This window comes from Papilio machaon, chromosome 22 (genome assembly GCF_912999745.1).
Source record: "Papilio machaon chromosome 22, ilPapMach1.1, whole genome shotgun sequence".
Lineage (NCBI taxonomy): Eukaryota > Metazoa > Arthropoda > Insecta > Lepidoptera > Papilionidae > Papilio > Papilio machaon.
In genome coordinates this window covers 5,451,277-5,468,206 of record NC_060007.1, presented here as the reverse complement: position 1 = coordinate 5,468,206, position 16,930 = coordinate 5,451,277, and the positions used below count along the sequence as shown (strand labels likewise).

General features: G+C 34.1%; 1 protein-coding gene across 2 annotated transcripts; it reads right to left on the bottom strand.

The window, feature by feature from the left end:
* Positions 1-643: 643 nt before the first annotated feature.
* LOC106709530 (coronin-7) lies at positions 644-16,092 on the bottom strand. Of its 2 annotated transcripts, XM_045683475.1 has the most exons (23): positions 16,014-16,092; positions 15,243-15,624; positions 13,417-13,603; positions 13,121-13,324; positions 12,380-12,601; positions 11,049-11,176; positions 10,306-10,446; positions 9,121-9,666; positions 8,739-8,850; positions 8,338-8,454; positions 7,927-8,047; positions 7,277-7,375; positions 6,924-7,021; positions 6,665-6,778; positions 5,784-6,026; positions 4,810-5,069; positions 4,126-4,247; positions 3,353-3,491; positions 2,479-2,610; positions 2,226-2,300; positions 1,777-1,912; positions 1,181-1,296; positions 644-905 (listed from the first exon to the last, which is right to left on the bottom strand). In XM_045683475.1, the coding sequence occupies exons 2-23, from the start codon at positions 15,549-15,551 to the stop codon at positions 813-815; spliced, it is 3,714 nt and encodes a 1,237-aa protein (XP_045539431.1). In that variant the 5' UTR covers positions 15,552-15,624; positions 16,014-16,092; the 3' UTR covers positions 644-812. The 2 variants fall into 2 exon arrangements, with proteins under 2 accessions (XP_045539431.1, XP_045539430.1); XM_045683474.1 differs by lacking the exon at positions 9,121-9,666.
* Positions 16,093-16,930: the final 838 nt, after the last annotated feature.

Sequence of the window (16,930 nt, the reverse complement as noted above, 5' to 3'; positions counted from 1 at the left end):
ACTATAATGCGTCAATGCTTTAAATGAACGTGGCGAAAAAAAACGCCACCATTGTTGACAGTTCTCCCTATTTTTTTTTAATTAATATTTTCTGTCCTGTATACTAGTCCTTTTGACCAACAGTTGTCCCTTTGAGTCGTTGTTCTAGTCTGTTTGTGCTCTGTTTTACCAAATTATTAAGTAATTAATTATAGAAATGTACAATAATCAAATAATCAGTCAAAATATTAGTATTTTTGATAAAATTACATCCTATTTTATATTCATTCGTATTAACAAAAAAAAATATTTCATGCACATTACTGGTATAATAATATGTAAAAAAAAAACTAGAAAAATCCTTATTTAATTCCGATAATAATGTGATTATAATGCAATGGCAACATTAAAGCAACTACAGCGCCTTCATCCACGTTCATTTAAATCATTGTTGCAATTGAATACGAATAGAAATAATATTCCAATAGTAAAAAAAGGTTAAATTAGTTGAATTATTATCAACAAATATACTAAAAGTTCTTAACTGACCTGAGATTTAAAAAAAATATTATCCAACAAAAAAATCGCTAAAATACTGCAAAAAATAACCAATTCAGATACTATTAAATTAAAAACAAAGCTGTTCCATCAGTTTCGAGTCTCGGTCAATTAATAAAACAAGTATAAAACTGCTACATAATCATTAAATGGTCACTTAGGACTCTTAGTATAAGAAATCCACATTTAGAGTATACCTTAGTGGCTATTCCATGACTCTGAGTGGTAATAAGGTTGTCAAAGTGATACATAATCGTATATACCGAGTACATAAATCACTGGTCCCACTCCGACTCATCAACTCCCTCCATACTGTCCTGTTCTAACTTCAAGTTCACTTGTACTCGAGCGCTCATTGATTTCAAAATCTGTAAACAAGCAATTAAATATATAAAAAAAAATGACATGTCATGACATCTGATGACACACTTCAAAATCAATCAAGCCTTTTAGACACACATAATATGTCAAATTGTAAGTTTTTTGAATTATCTAAAATCAAACACATTTAATAAAATAAATCGTTTTCCGAGCGCTTTACGTAACATGGTCCTCCTAAGTGTAGATTTATTATGATAAATAAACACTTAGGGCATCCCTTAGTGTTCGAATAACGAATCTGAGTACGGAAATAATTACATACACTATCCTGTTTGTCCTTGTTGTCTATGGGCACGTGGGACTTGATGAGATCTGGTTTCGGCTTCTGCGTCTCTTTGGCTTTATCCCGCGACCCCGGTGATGGCGTGTGCTCCGACACTACGAAACAATTAAATACTTTACTATATGCTAAATTATTTTTCACAATATTACATTTTAAGGTAGTTAGTGATATATTTAGTAAAAAAACTAGAATATGTACGCATTAGTATACGTACATTTATACTTATGCGTATGCGCAAGTGCGTGCTTGCGTGCACGTATGTACTAGTACGTGCAAGTTCACAGTCAAGTCAGTGTCATAACTTCAAGAGTGTCATGTGTTCCTTTTACATATGTGTATTAATTCGCTTATCGGCCATCATATTATGTGGTGTGACATCGAGAGTCGTGTCGTGACGTATCGTATCGTGTCGTGTCGTATCTTGTTGTGACGTGACGTGTCTTGTCGTGTCATATCGTGACGTGCCGTGTCGTGTCATATCGTGTCGCGTCTTGTCGTGTCGTGTCGTGTCACATCATGACGTGTCGTGTGTCGTGTCGTGTCGTGTCCTATGTGTATGTGAGTGGTATACTAACAGGGCTGCATGCCGGGCGGCTGCAGGGAGGCGGTGCGGGGCGTGGCGCGGCGGCCGGCCAGCCAATCGCGTGCGCTCTGCCACGCCTCCCACGTCACCAACGTCGGCGGGAACAAGTCGTCTTGGAACAACTCACTCTGGAAACAACGTATATACATCATCATCATCATCAGCTCACTATACGTCCCCACCGAGGGGCTCGGAGCCTACACCAAGTTATGGGTGACTAGGCCACAGTCAACCACGCTGACCAAGTGCGGGTTGGTTGACTTCACACATATCACGGTTGCATCACGATGTTTTCCTTCCTCGTAAGAACGTCGGTATATACATATTATATTAATATTCAACACAAATAATATTCAGATTTTTAATCAACCGATTCGAAGTCGAATGATACGAGTATGAAAATATCTAGATATAATCTGTAAACGAGTGAGGAAAAATTACCTTTATCCTAGGCACAGTAAATGACAGCGGTTCAATATTTCCATTAGTCAGCCGCAACGCTCTCGCAAATTCAACCTGGAATTAAAAAACAAATAAATTACTAACCAAATCTAATAAATAATCTGTACGAAAACCTGTTCTATATATGCATTCTAATAGAAATAGTACTAAAATGGGGCCCACTTATGTTTTTGCTAACTTCTACCACATTAAGACTTTTATACCACTCTTAGATATTTGGCAAACTCAATACCTTTTCAACAGCTACCAGGTTCTTATGCAGGAAGGCGATACCCTGATGCAGCGTGGGTGCGCGGTGATGTGACAGAGCGCACAGGTACGGCGGCTCACTTGTCACCTCGTAACAGTATATTGTTGAATCTCCCTGCAATATAATATACTTTTAAAAACTGGTACTAACTGTGGGTTTTTGAGACTTCTAATAAAAACATATCGTCATCCCTGTTTTTGACAAAACAAAGATAACAAAATGTTTTTAACTGGGATTTTCGGTATCAAAAAGTAAAACCTCTTAGCAATTCTTAACTTTGCGCAGCGCAGATAACTTTGAGCCGCAAAGATATTTAAAGAGACTTTTATCTTACTAATATAATATACTAGCTATTACCCGCGACTCCGTCCGCGCGGAATAAAAAATAGAAAACGGGGTAAAAATTATCCTATGCCCGTTTCATGGTTCTAAGCTACCTGCCCACCAATTTTCAGTCAAATCGATTCAGCCGTTCTTGTGTTATAAATAGTGTAACTAACACGACTTTATTTTATATATATAGATGAGAAAGTTTACATAGATTGATATAGATGTTTGTTAGAAGGTATCTCAGGAACCATCAAGAAGGAAACATCGTGATGCTGCACATATCTGAGAAGAATTGATATGTATGAAGTCATCCCGCACTTGGTCAGCATTGACTATGTCCTAGTCACTCCTAACTTAGGGTAGACTCCGAATCTCTTAGTGGGGACGTATAGTGAGCTGATGATGATGATCTCCGGAACGGCTCAAAGGATCTTGATGAAATTTGACACAAATTTATAACATAGTCTGGTTTTTAAGTAAAATTATGCGATAAAAGTGAATAGATTTCGGTAAAAATGCAACTTACTCTTCCTGTAAGAAATATAGTGGCAGAATCATGATCTATGTGAGTCTGCAGTATGGCGGGAGATACATCCAGGCCTACAGTGCACAGCGGCGCAGTCAGGTCACACGCCTTGTATAGCAGGATCTGACGCTCTGATACTCTACAATACAAAAAATACTGTACATTTCCATTGTCAAAGCACTTGTTATTTAACAGTGGTAGACGTCAGCAACAACAACATCAGTTGCACGAATTGTCCTCGCTCAGTGAAATACCACGACCTCACAGAAGACAGACGTCAAGTAGAAGTAATTCCAATTACAGTCTGATGAGTGTGGTGTCGGAGTACTCATTTTAGTCCTCTTTCCCTTTCCACCCTTTTCTTATAAGGAAAGGATGGGAAGGAGAGGTGGATTTGATGGAGGAGATGCATAGGAAGGTTAAATATCCTCTTTCCTTGCGTCCCCTTCTCCGTTGATGAAAGGTAGGCAACGCATCTGCATTTGCAGATGTTTATGAGCAACAGTCGCCTCGCTATTTCGGCGAATTCAGGTGACCGTTTGCTCGTTTGCCACCTTTCCATATAAAATATGTAAATAAGTGTCAACGTAGTTGTCTATGAGAAAGAATCTAGTGTTAATAAAATAAAATTAATAATTTTACACGATTTTACAATTCAAAAAGTCTTATTCCAGAACAAAACATAAAGATAACGGCCTGTATCGAATCTAGATACACTATAATTTTCAACAGTGCTAGTTTGTGAATGTCACAATGTCAATAAAATGACTAACTTGTCAAATCCTGTGACAACAAGATGCGTGTCACTGAGTGCCCAGACAACGCGTCCGCCGCGACTTCCCGCCGGCCCTGGACCACTGCGCACAGCATCCCTTGACTCACGCGGCTTGTATATCTGTTGTTATATAACATACAACAATCAAATATACATATTTTAAATAAAAATACAGTGAATGCAACAATGAATGAATAAAATTAATGAATAAAATTAATGACATTATCAATCAAATAAATGGAATAAACGTACAAATAAATGAGTTAAAGTGATTGGATAAAGGAATGAAAAACGAATGAATGAATAAATTAGAACAAAAAATTAAAGAATAAAATATGAATTGAATGAATGACATTAACGAACAAATGAATGAGTAAATATAACTGATTGGATAAAAGAATGAACAACGAATGAATGAATAAATTACACCAAAAATTACATAGAATAAATTTGAACAAAAAGTTAATAAATAAAATAACCAACACATTAATGTATGAAATTGATAATAAAAATTTATAAATAAAATAAACTAACAAATAAATGAGTAAATATTTGATATATATATTGACTAAATGAAGTAATAAAGTGAAAATATGATTGAATGAATAATGGAATAAATTAATGAACGAATGAAAATATAAATAAATGAAAGAACGAATGAGTGAGTGAATTTAAAACATACCCGTATGAGTCCATCTTTGCATAGAGTAGCAAGATACTCTCCACACGAGGACCAGTCCAAGGCAAATATCTGATCCGTGTGACCCGTAAGTGTTATAGCTGGTTGTGGGTCCGGCTGCGAGAGGTCCCACAACTTGATGGTGAGGTCATGCGCCGCGCTGGTCAACAGATCCGAAGCAGTCGGATGGAACCGCAATATGTAGATCTTGTCCGGATGCGCGGAGAATGTACGGTTCGGCTCGTTCGTTGATTCTTGTAGACCTGGAGTTGGTGGTTCATATTTTCAAAGATGCTGACATGATTACATCTAGCAAATTGAATTGTTTAACAGGTCCTCTTTAGATTCTAGAAATCTTCTTATATTTCAATGTTTATTAAAATACTTTAATTTAACTAATACTAGCTTTTACCCGCGACTCCGTCCGCGCGGAATAAAAAATAGAAAACGGAGTAAAAATTCAGTAAAAAATTCATTCAAAAAAATCGATTCAGCCGTTCTTGAGTTATAAATAGTGTAACTAACACGACTTTCTTTTATATATATATAGATTATAAATGCGAAAGTTTAGATAGATGGATGGATGTTTGTTAGAAGATATATCCAGAACGGCTCAACAAATCTCGATGAAATTTTCCATAGATATAGAACAAAGTCTAAAAGAACACATAGATTATTAAGTTTTTTTTAACACCACGCGAACGAAATAGCGGGCGATTGATTAACATACGGGTTCATTATCTTGGATTTAACGGTGAAGGGGACGCATAGGATAAATCTTCTATATTTCCTCTTCCTATGCATCCCCTCCTTTGTAACACATCTGCAATTATGTCTATGGTCACCGCTCGTTTCGCTATTTCGGCGAATTCAGGTAGCTCCTTATTAATTTGCAACCTTATAATATAAAATAAATCTAAGATCGTATCGGCTTATATTTATATGCCCAAGTATAAAGGTGCGAAGCTACCACTTACCATTCTCTGGTAGTATCCATTCTCGGATCATGCCGTCATCACATGCTACCAACAGTCGCTGTGCACAGAATGGATCCCACGCACAGTCGTTAAGTGGCGCGGCGTGTAACAACGCATGTGGGTGTAGCCCTGAGGGATGTGGGCGGGGCGCCACAGCAATGGGCGTGGCTCCGCGCGGCAACTCCACTATACCAACACGACCACCCCCACCACTTATTGGTACAGCGCAACGTACGCCATTTGCTGTAACAATTTACTTAAATTATATCTAATTCCATAGTAAAATATTACGATTGTTACTTTTGATGTGAAACATGTATAGGCTCACTTGTAAACCTAATTGTTGGCGTGGCGACGCTTGCCGTGGCGACGGGTCGCCACGCTATACTGAGGTATACGTATGTATGTATATATATATAATATTATCTTTTATGCATATTACTTGTACACACACGATGTTTTACATCTGCCAGGCGTCTCATGACGACACACATTTTTTTTTGGTCTTCTAATAATTTAATCCATTCAGAAAGCAAAGAATAATAATGTAAAAAAAACATACTGAATGGAGGGAAAAAAACACAAAAACTATATAAAAAAAGCAACAAGCATATACATGTTAATAAGTATAAAAATCAAAATTTCTACTAGGCCTTTACTCAGCATTGTGCTTATTACTTTTCAGAAATAAACGCTGATATTCCGCAAAAGCCTTTGCGTCAGTGCGTCAGTTACAGCAATAAATAATTGTTAATTTTCATACATGTATAAGTGAAATAAGATGATTCTAAAAAACATACATAATTAAGGATTTTAGTTATGTTGTGAGAAAAATAAAGTTATTCTTAAAAAATTTGGAACTTGTTTGTGTGATCTCATACCATAGAAACCGTTGCATTCTCCGGATATTTGACGGCTAATATTTTTGATATTTTCAACATGCGTGGACTTGTGTCCGGGTGTGCCCTTCAAATGCCGGAACTTTGATACTTTACCTAAAATAAAACGAGAATTTAAAATTAAAATATGAATTACCAAAAATGTTCTTCCAAATGACCAATATAATTTAATACGTAGACAATAAATATGTTTTCTTTCGCTAACAAATTAACTATTTAATAGTTTTTTTTTTATATTTACCAAAGACAGTGGAAGTTCTCTTAGTAGTGACATTGGGCACTGAAGATCTCTTCTCCTCGCGCTCCGGACTCTTGCGGGACTTCAGCGAGTCTCTACGTCTGAAAAATCATAATAATTGTATCACATATTAACATAATAAAAACCCTACCGTACTCAGAATTATTTATTAATTACTTAGTCACTTTAAAATTTCTCTTACTAAAGACTTTCGCGCTCATTAATTAAGATCTTAGTGACAATAATAAACTGCACTAAGCAATTTAAGTGACGATTAAACGACTCCATATGTAGGTTAAAGTAATTCTAACAACTCTGCTGATCTTAGACTGCAATTAACGGACATTAATTAATACCTGAGCGGTGCGGGTGATGGCGGCGCTTCAGACTCGTTGGCTACGCTCACAGAACGCGACTCATACGCGCGCCGCCTTTCCGCTATAGATTGATTTCCACTGACAAACGAAAAATTATTTAAAATATTACTCCTACAACATGAGGCTGCTGTATTTTATTATCTACTAGCTGTTGCCCGCGACTCCGTCCGCGCGGGATAAAAAAATGCACACAAGATAAAAAAGTTCCTATGTCCGTCTCCTAGTTCTAAGCTACCTCCCCATCAATTTTCAGCTAAATCAGTTCTACCGATCTTGAGTTATAAATAGTGTAACTAACACGACTTTCTTTTATATACATAGACTAGCTTTTACCCGCGACTCCGTCCGCGCGGAATAAAAAAGAGAAAACGGGGTAAAAATTATCCTATGTCTGTTTCCTAGTTCTAAGCTACCTGCCCACCAATTTTCAGTCAAATCGATTCAGCCGTTCTTGAGTTATAAATAGTGTAACTAACACGACTTTCTTTTATATATATAGATGTAGATAATTAATCTATGTAGATAATTAATCTATAACAATTTTAATCTTTGACGCGTTTAATCTATGTCAGAGTCATAGAATAGACAAACTATAGATTCGACACGAGACAAAAGTTTAGTATACTTACTCTGTTGCCTCGAACATTTTCCTCCTCTCCGCAGTACTGGGAGTCTTCGGCCTGTATCCGGAATCGGAGGAGTTCACTTCCTCTTCTAAACTGGTATCGGACTTTCCGTTCGTGTACTCTTCTGTTGAGAGTAAAATATGTATCAATTTTGTTCATTTCTTTAAAAACTTATATGAACCACTATATTACAAAATTTAGGTACAAATTTGCTCTTTAGGTACTAATTTTTTTATTGTCTATACTATACGGAACATTAAAAATTTTACCAAAATATTTTTAGGGTCTGATAACTTCAAAACATTATTTCCCCAATAGAAAGCTCTTCTGTCAACTGTTCTTCTGTCAATCTATATTTAGTTTTTTTAATTTAATTTAGATTAGTCACTGCATAAGAATAAACAATTTCAATACCTTTAACTGCAGGTTCAACATCACTAGTGGGAGATAGAGATTTCTCTTTCTCTTCCTCCTTTGCGACAGGAGTGGAAGTAGCGGGAGTAACTGCTGCTCCCGATACCGGTGACGTCACTAGAAATAATTAAAATTATTTTTTGAAACTTTCGCTTTATATACTTATTGTATGTAGTAAAAATTTTATTTTTAGTGAATAAAATGAAGGTTTTAATATAGTCTATTAATTCATACCAAAATTACTATAAAAAAATATAAAGCTACCATATAGACATATCTTTGTCTTTTGGTAGTTTCACTAAAAGTTAAACCAATAATAAGTCGTATTAAGAATATATATTTTTTTATCTTGATAAATATGAAATTTAAATAAATATTACGTATAATAAATACATATTTACTTGAATCAGACTTGGTTACAGTGCCGGGTACCGCGGGCACAGAAAACACTTTGTCGAAAGAGAACTCCTCGCTGCTAGACGACGCTGAGAACGGCTTCGGACCCAGGCGGGGCTGGAAATATATAACAAAACATTAAAAAAAAAATCAAAATCACACACAACATAAAAAATCGGCTTTAAAAATAAAATAAAAAAAATAAAGACCACCCATCGCCAATCCATAAAATCGTTGACAAAACAATAAATTAAAGGAACTGAAAATAATCCACAAAAAATTACACATTAATAACAAAAGAAAAAAATGTATTAAAAATTAACAAAAAAAATAAAAACAAAATCAAACAAAAAAAAATTCTAAATCTACATACTGTATATAAAATACCTTATAACCAACAGCAGAGGTAGTGGTTCTTGGTTTAGGTTTAGGTGCTTCAGAATGTTCATCCATAGAACCGGCTTCAGATATAGAAGACCTGGGCAAAGGCTTCGGGGCTTGTATCGGCACACCATTGATCAAACTGTTGCTCCTCGATAAACTACCTTCAGCAGAATCCGTGCTATCATTCTTCTCTAAAACTCTCTCTTCTGCCTCAATCTTCTCCAATCTATTACATTCTTCAGTCTTAACAAATTCTTCCTCGTTCTTTTCTGTACAGTCATGGCCATTGTCGGTGATCTTCTTTTGAAAACCATTAGTTTCTTTGGTGTATTCTTTAGGCTCGACAGTCTGTCGTTCCATTCCTTTGATCATATCTTTAACGTTGATAAAATCGATTCGATCGTCTTCTCTCTGTTCTGGTACTTGAGGCTTTGGAAGTACCGGTTGTTCTTCAATTATTTGTGTTACTATAGGTTTTGGTTCATTTTTCTTTAATGGAGGCATTGCTAAGATAGCTTTAACCACTTCTTCTAAATTCCCGCGATGTACCTTAAAATAAAACAGTATTAAATTAGCCATATAGTATTTTTATAACAAAAAAAAAAGTAAAAAACGAAAGCAATAATAAAAAAATATAAAAAATATAAATTACTTACTTTATAAATGCTCAATACAAAACTAAACCACACCATAAAATAAAATAAAATAAAAACACAACACCACTACTTATAGCTTGATCACACAAACATAAAAGAGACAAACACAATAAAACATGCTTCATAAAATATAATTGAAAAAAAAATGCATATTATAAATATTTTAAGCAATAGACAACTAATAGTTCCGAGTCTGTCTGTCAAATAATCTACATACTTGATTCTACTCCAAAACCGACAAGAATTTCAAAATCACGATCCGTCAAACTCAGATATCATAGAATATTGAAAAAAAACATATAATAATTACTATTTAAAATTTAGTTTAGTACAATTACTTAGTAATTACAATTACTTTAGTTTAGTACATTATTATAATTACTTTGAAATGAGCACCTAAAGAGATTTTTCTTCAAGTGTACCACCGCAAACTAACACAACTGTACTTTATTAAATTATCACTTGTTTATGACATGAGCGTCAAATGACAATTCCATACAAATGGTTAGTAAATAAACATCCTCGACTATACCTGAGTGCAGTTATTTTGATCTGGATGCAGCGAGATGTTGGGCACTGGTCGTTCCTGATGCTGCAGCCACATGTCCGCGTTCACATAAGTCACCGCACCACTCGTGTCCGGGTACAGGTCCGCGTGGTACTCCCTATAGCTCTGTATATAAACATATAATATCACATATTAAGAAAAAAAACGAAATATAGACATTAAGATGGCTTCTATGTAAACAGCCCTAAGTGAAATAATCAAACTTTATAAGAGAGCACTTTTAAGATGCTAGAACAAGTATAAAAAGCAACAGATGCTTTTTATTTCATATCTCGTCCATTATGTTTAAAATTTAAGCATTGAAATGCTCCTTCACCGCATTCCCGTTGTTACTTGTCACCGTACTTGAACCAATCGTTCGATTTTGCTTTATATATAAAGCACTATCTGCTACTATTTGCTTTATAATTACTTATAAGTAATCAATATGTTCTTATACACTTATTTACCTAAAATGCTATTTTCGATTTTGCCAAAAATAATGTTTTTATTTATTTGTAATATTATATAAAAAAACCTATTGTGACAGTAATTGGAAAAATGTTTAAACGGTAGTTCCGCCACTATTTGTAGGAGCCATGGAAATAAGTTTTGCATTATTACGATAGGTTATTTCAAATGAAAATTTCACATATCAAATTAACAATTGAGCAGTCAATATCTTTGTTGATGTTAAATGTGTAGGCGCGGGTTTGTCATGAACTTACCTTCCTGGGCACCTGGTACATGATGGGCACCACAGAGGAGCCGGCCAGCTGCAACACGCGGTTTACTTCGCCTTCCATCACACGCAGAGCACGCTTCGGCACCAAGCATGCGCCTTTCGTCTGCTCGCCTGGTACCAACCATATTAATATTATAAGTGAGAATATTTGGATGGATGGATGGATGGATGGACGTTTGAATTTATCTCCAGAACGGCTCAACGGATGTCGATGAAATAGATATAGAACATAGTATAGAAAAACACATAGACTACTTATTAAGTTTTTTTTTTATTTCTCGTGGACAAAGTCGCGGACCAATTGAATGTACCATGTGACATTCCAGGAAAGAAAACTAATTGAATAACACCTATACTGTTAAAAAGTATAATGTATAAATTGCATTATCATACTAAACCTACAGTTAGGTTTCCATTTAAAAACTCTGAGTGCGGTAGTAAAAAAGATTAAATTAAACAATAAATTAATTTAATATAGAACCGCAGCGTAAATATTATTTACGATATGTTTGCGGTTTTGTCATATTAGGTAAATATATACAGAAATAAATAAGGAAGGAGATACATTTGAGTTATGAAGTCGGATGCTAATGTTTGTTTCCTATATTAATTGTCACTTAATTACACTTTAACACATTCAGTGCCGTCGAATTTCATCGCGGATTTAATAAACAAAATCATATTGGCATGAAAAGTGCAATGTGTACAATTCATGTTTTTGTTTTATTCCACAGGCAATATGGTGAAATGTGAGTCAACTAAAATAGATTTACATAGGAGGACTATGTAAATAGTCCTAAGTAAAAAAAATATGGAAATCTATAATCTCTATACATCTGTGTTAAGGGTAGGAAGAAATTATCATTATTGTTCTTTTTTGGTATAAAAAAAATTATATACAACATAATATTATAGCTTTGAGAAACTTGAACGAAAAAGATAAAAGATAAAGAAATCTTAGATTAAAAGTTGATAAGTAACGTTTGGTTTGATTTCCTAACTAGAGTTACGTCTTTTGAAGAGATAACGACTTTAATATATTCATTAAAATAAATTGAAAAAAAATAGAGTTCATATTTAACTCAAGTATTTTTTCCTTAAAATCCAAACCAATATTAACATGAAAATAACTGACAATATTCTGTCAAACACAACTAGTTATATAATGTTCAGCGAACTACTGATGCCCATAGACATCCGGAATTGCAGATGCATAGCCTATAATCAACAGAGGAGAGGACGCACACAAAGACAACATTTCCCTATATAAAAAGAAAAACTATAGTAATATTAGTTAAGACAACAAAAACTTACCGGAATGTCTCAATCCTTCAATCAAATATGGTTCCCGGTCCGTCAATTCCATATACAGTATGGTAGTGTCCCCCTTCCCAGCGAGGAACAGCATATTAGTATCAGGGTCGAAGAGCGGCATCAGGATACCAGTGGAACAGTCCAGCTCTAATGTCTTCTGTGTCTCGGACAAGTTCCTAATATCACGTATCATCACTTGACGGAGACGGGCTGAATCGAAACCTGTTATAAATAGATCATTAGTGTAATCAGCCATGCTCGCATTAGAGGGGGCATTGTTGCGCCCACAGCCTATCGAAGGATAATTAAGGGTAAAGTGAAAGTAATAGCTTTAATTTTTATAATGTTTTAGTTTATTATCTGAAAAGTCAGGATTTTATGTAACAAAAGAAGGAAAAGACTATTATTTATTTTAATTATAACTGTTAAAATTCAATAATTTTTACTATAAAAAAAGCCTATTGTATCTCCATATAAATATATCTTACTTCTTACTAATATTATAAATGCGAATGTTTACATGGATGGATGTTTGTTTGAAGGTATCTCTGGAACGGATCTTGGTGAAATTTGACACAAATGTAGAACATAGTCTGGAAGAACACATAGGCTACCAATTATACTGATTTTTTAACTCTGCGCGGACGGAGTCGCGGGTGACAGCTACTTTTATATAATTCAGTGATAAAACTATCTTTCTTTATTTACTATGACACTTAACATACAAAAATATACACTCACCAGTAGTTAGTATCCTATCATTATCCCCCAGCCACACAACCCGACTATCCTTGATATTCTGATGGCTATTAGCCACGCTCAGCACAGCTTCTGGTGCTCTCGGGTCCAACACGCGAACCTTCTTATCCTTGCAAGAAGTTGCTAGAAGACGACCATCCTTCTTCCATGATGTGGATTGAATTACTTCAGCATGATCCTTGTTTACTAGCAAAATAAAAAAATAATAATACCCACATATTATTAGTTACTTTAATTATCTATGTTTAAATTGAATTTACTGTGGCACTTTCTCTTACCAAACACTTCCTTCTGTTTCGTTAAATCCCAAAGAGCCAACTCGTATCCTGACGCTACATGAATAAGTCCATCAGCCACCGGATGGAAGCCTACATTCTCCACTCTTCGTTGCTTCTGTGACAATGTGCACTCCGGAGTGGAAAGGGTTTCCTTTAAACCTTCCTGAGGAATGTGCCATACTTTAACCTGCAAAAAATTAAAAAGATTTATGTGCCTTCTTATTCTAAATTTATCTGGAAATTAATTACGATATCTCAATTTTCTCAAGAAGAATGATATAGTAGATATGTTTTGTACAAGTGTTTCTGAGGTGGAAACTAAGGGTAAAAATAGACACAAAGATAAAAAACGTAATTACAGATATACCGTTGAAATTGCAATGTATAAATATAGACATAAATATTTCTATCGTAGTCTGATATGTACTGTACCAAGAAACTTTTATTTAACAAAAAAAATTGTAACTATGGCACTGAAAAAATTAATATAGAAAACAAAATATCAATCTGCCCTCTTTATCATCTCTACCTACCTCCTTAAAAGTACTATGTAAAATAAACAATGACTTCGTTTAACAGCAAAGCTCACGTTTAAGCTTTTAAAAAAAAATTAAATCACTCAGTTACTAGCATAATAGGTCTGGTATAAACAAGATCTTGGCACGATGCCAAACTGCAAACTGTATATTAAACAAGGTAAAAAGTTTAAAAACGGAAACTGTAAATACATGAAAAGAGGCACACTTAACTATGCTAGCTAGTAACACGGTTTTAACATTTAAAAAGCTTGCATAGTTAACTTAACGACCATTAAAGTATAAACTATGCAGAGTAAATTATGAAAAATTCGTATGGTTAGTTGGTACCATGATTTTTTTTATAATTAAGAGGTAGACTACGATACAGTGTTAAATATGTTTACCTGATATCTAAATATACTTATTTAGGTCTGTAAAAAAAGAAAAGACTAATACTATCAAACTTATGCTATTTGATGAGTTTTCATTTCTAAATATTATAATACTAGCTGTCGCCCGCAACACCGTTTGCGCGGAATTAAAAAAAACTTAATAAGTAGACAATGTGTTCTTCCAGACTATGTTCTATGTCTATGCCAAATTTCATCAAGATCCGTTTAACTGATCCAGAGATACCTTCTAACAAACATGTACTGCATGCTCTAACAAACATGCTAAACTCTCACATTTATAATATTATAGTAAGATCCAGATTCAGGAAATCCAGTTCAAAACTATTTTTACTGCTTAGAAATATTAGATAAGCCCAAAATAACTTTATCATTGTTTTAACAAGAGGCAGAAAGCTATTTTTAGCAATATTGTGACCATATCTTTCAAAGAAAATTTTAAATATTGATTATAAAAGTGCATCAAATTTTACCAATTTTATGAGGTAAAAAAAATCCACAAATACATAATTTCCGTACAATCAATCTTAGTTATATTATAAATGCTAATGTTTAGATGGATGGATAAATTTTTGTTTGAAGATATCTCCGGAACGGCTCAACGGATCTTGATTAAATTTGGCACAGATGTAGAACATACTCTGGAAGAACCTATAGGCTTTTTATTACGTTATTTTTTAACTCCGCGCGGACGGAGTCGCGGGCGACAGCTAATGTTAATTAAAAATGCTTTCTAAAATCATACTGGCCTCTCATAACTGTGATAATTAAAAATAAATCAAGTAGTCAGTAGCTGAAATATAATTAGAAACACAGATAAGACTGTATGCTTCATTCAACAAGTAGGACATTGCTATTTAATAGAGAGAGAAAGCAATAAAACAGAATGTTCTCTTACCAATGAGTCTTGCGAACCGGTCAATAGGAGTCCATCATGGAATGGGGAAAATTCCATATCTGTTATTGTATCAGAATGCGCATGGAGCAAAGGCATCGTCTTACTCTTTCTTCCACAATCATCTAATGGCAACACAGCCATACTAGACCCGACATGTTCCCAGTTGAATGCCATAAACGCAGCGGAGGCACAAATATTGTTTCCATACGTCTGGTATGATCCCACACACACATCTCGTATGCATGCCTCAGGCTTAGGCACAATCGGTGCCGCATTCTTATACTTAGATGCCTTAAAACGCCAGGCCATCTTCAGCCACTTTTTAAAAACTTATCAGTCTTCTAAATTCGGAATGTACGTCTTTCGCTAAATACAAGATATTCTGAAAATATATGAATCAATTAATTTGCAAAATTAATTTAAATAATTAGTAAACAGGTCAATGTATCTTTAGGCGACTAAATTAAAATATTTCATGAATACATTAAATATACAAACAGAAATTATGATATGCAATGTGAATGTAAATAAATAACAAATAATACACTTCCAATGAACACTAAAATGTTGAAATAATAATGGTTTCCATTCTTATAATTACGTCTTTATCACACGTACACAAATGAAAAATATTAAACACTTTGTTTTGAATACTGTACCAGCAGGGGCCGGAAATGTATCAAACTATGAATTACTTTAAACCACCATAATTAAATTTAATTTTATAATACTTAATATTCAAATAGTAACAGGTTGTCACTTTGTACTTACAGAATCAAGTATAAATATCAATAAGATTTTTAATTTCCGCTAGACACTCCCCCTAAACGTCGGCCATTTCAATTGAAGCGGCTTTTAGTGTCGAGTCGATCGATAAAACAACCTACGTGATGTGTCACTCATCGAGATAAAATCGAGTTGAACTGTATGCGTCTATGTTATCGATATTATGTGTCTTATAAACTTCTAAAATTAAAGGATTTTTATAAATTAGCTTCTTCTACGTACAGCATTCTATTCTATTTTATTTTCGTAGAAATATTTTCATCACATTAAGTACTGGAAACACGATCTCGGGACAAGTTTTATCCGTAACCAGTTTGATACCATGGCCAAAGAAAAGGTGCCGTTTTGTTAACGAGTTTTTACCTTACTAGACAATTACAATTCAGGTACAATCATATAAAGTAAAGCGGGTTTGACCTTGCTTTAACTGGTATTGAGGTTTAAGTTAAATAGTCTGCATATTTTTTTATCTGTATATATTTAATTAAAAAGATAAATAGGAATAAATAAAACAATATATTCAAATCAAAGTGATCATTTATTTATTGCGAGTATTACAATAATTCAGTTTCTTTGGTGATAATTTATTTTCTATGATCAATGATAATGTTAGAAAAAAATTTATTATAATACAAGATCAAACAATACAACATTAAACATGGCGTGGCAAGTAAATGGACTTTATAAGCTTAAGTAAAACCTTTTAAAATTTAATAACTTTAAAAAAAATATCTACTAATCATCATTTGCCTTTCTTATTCGTGCAAAAACTTTTCGAGGTTCTAGTAAAGCTCCCTTACATTATATATATTTTTTAAATATCATAATTACGAATCGATTTTATAGAATCGTGAGATTTATCACAAAAATCGATTAAAATTTTATGGACGTTAGCTAAATCG

Coding starts and splice junctions, on each gene's coding strand:
- LOC106709530 (XM_045683475.1), bottom strand. CDS start 15,551: ATGGCCTGGCGTTTTAAGGCATCTAAGTATAAGAATGCGGCACCGATT. Junction 6,779..6,923: donor GAGAACTTCCACTGTCTTTG/GTAAATATAAAA, acceptor GTTTTATTTTAG/GTAAAGTATCAAAGTTCCGG. Junction 1,913..2,225: donor TTACTGTGCCTAGGATAAAG/GTAATTTTTCCT, acceptor CGTTGTTTCCAG/AGTGAGTTGTTCCAAGACGA.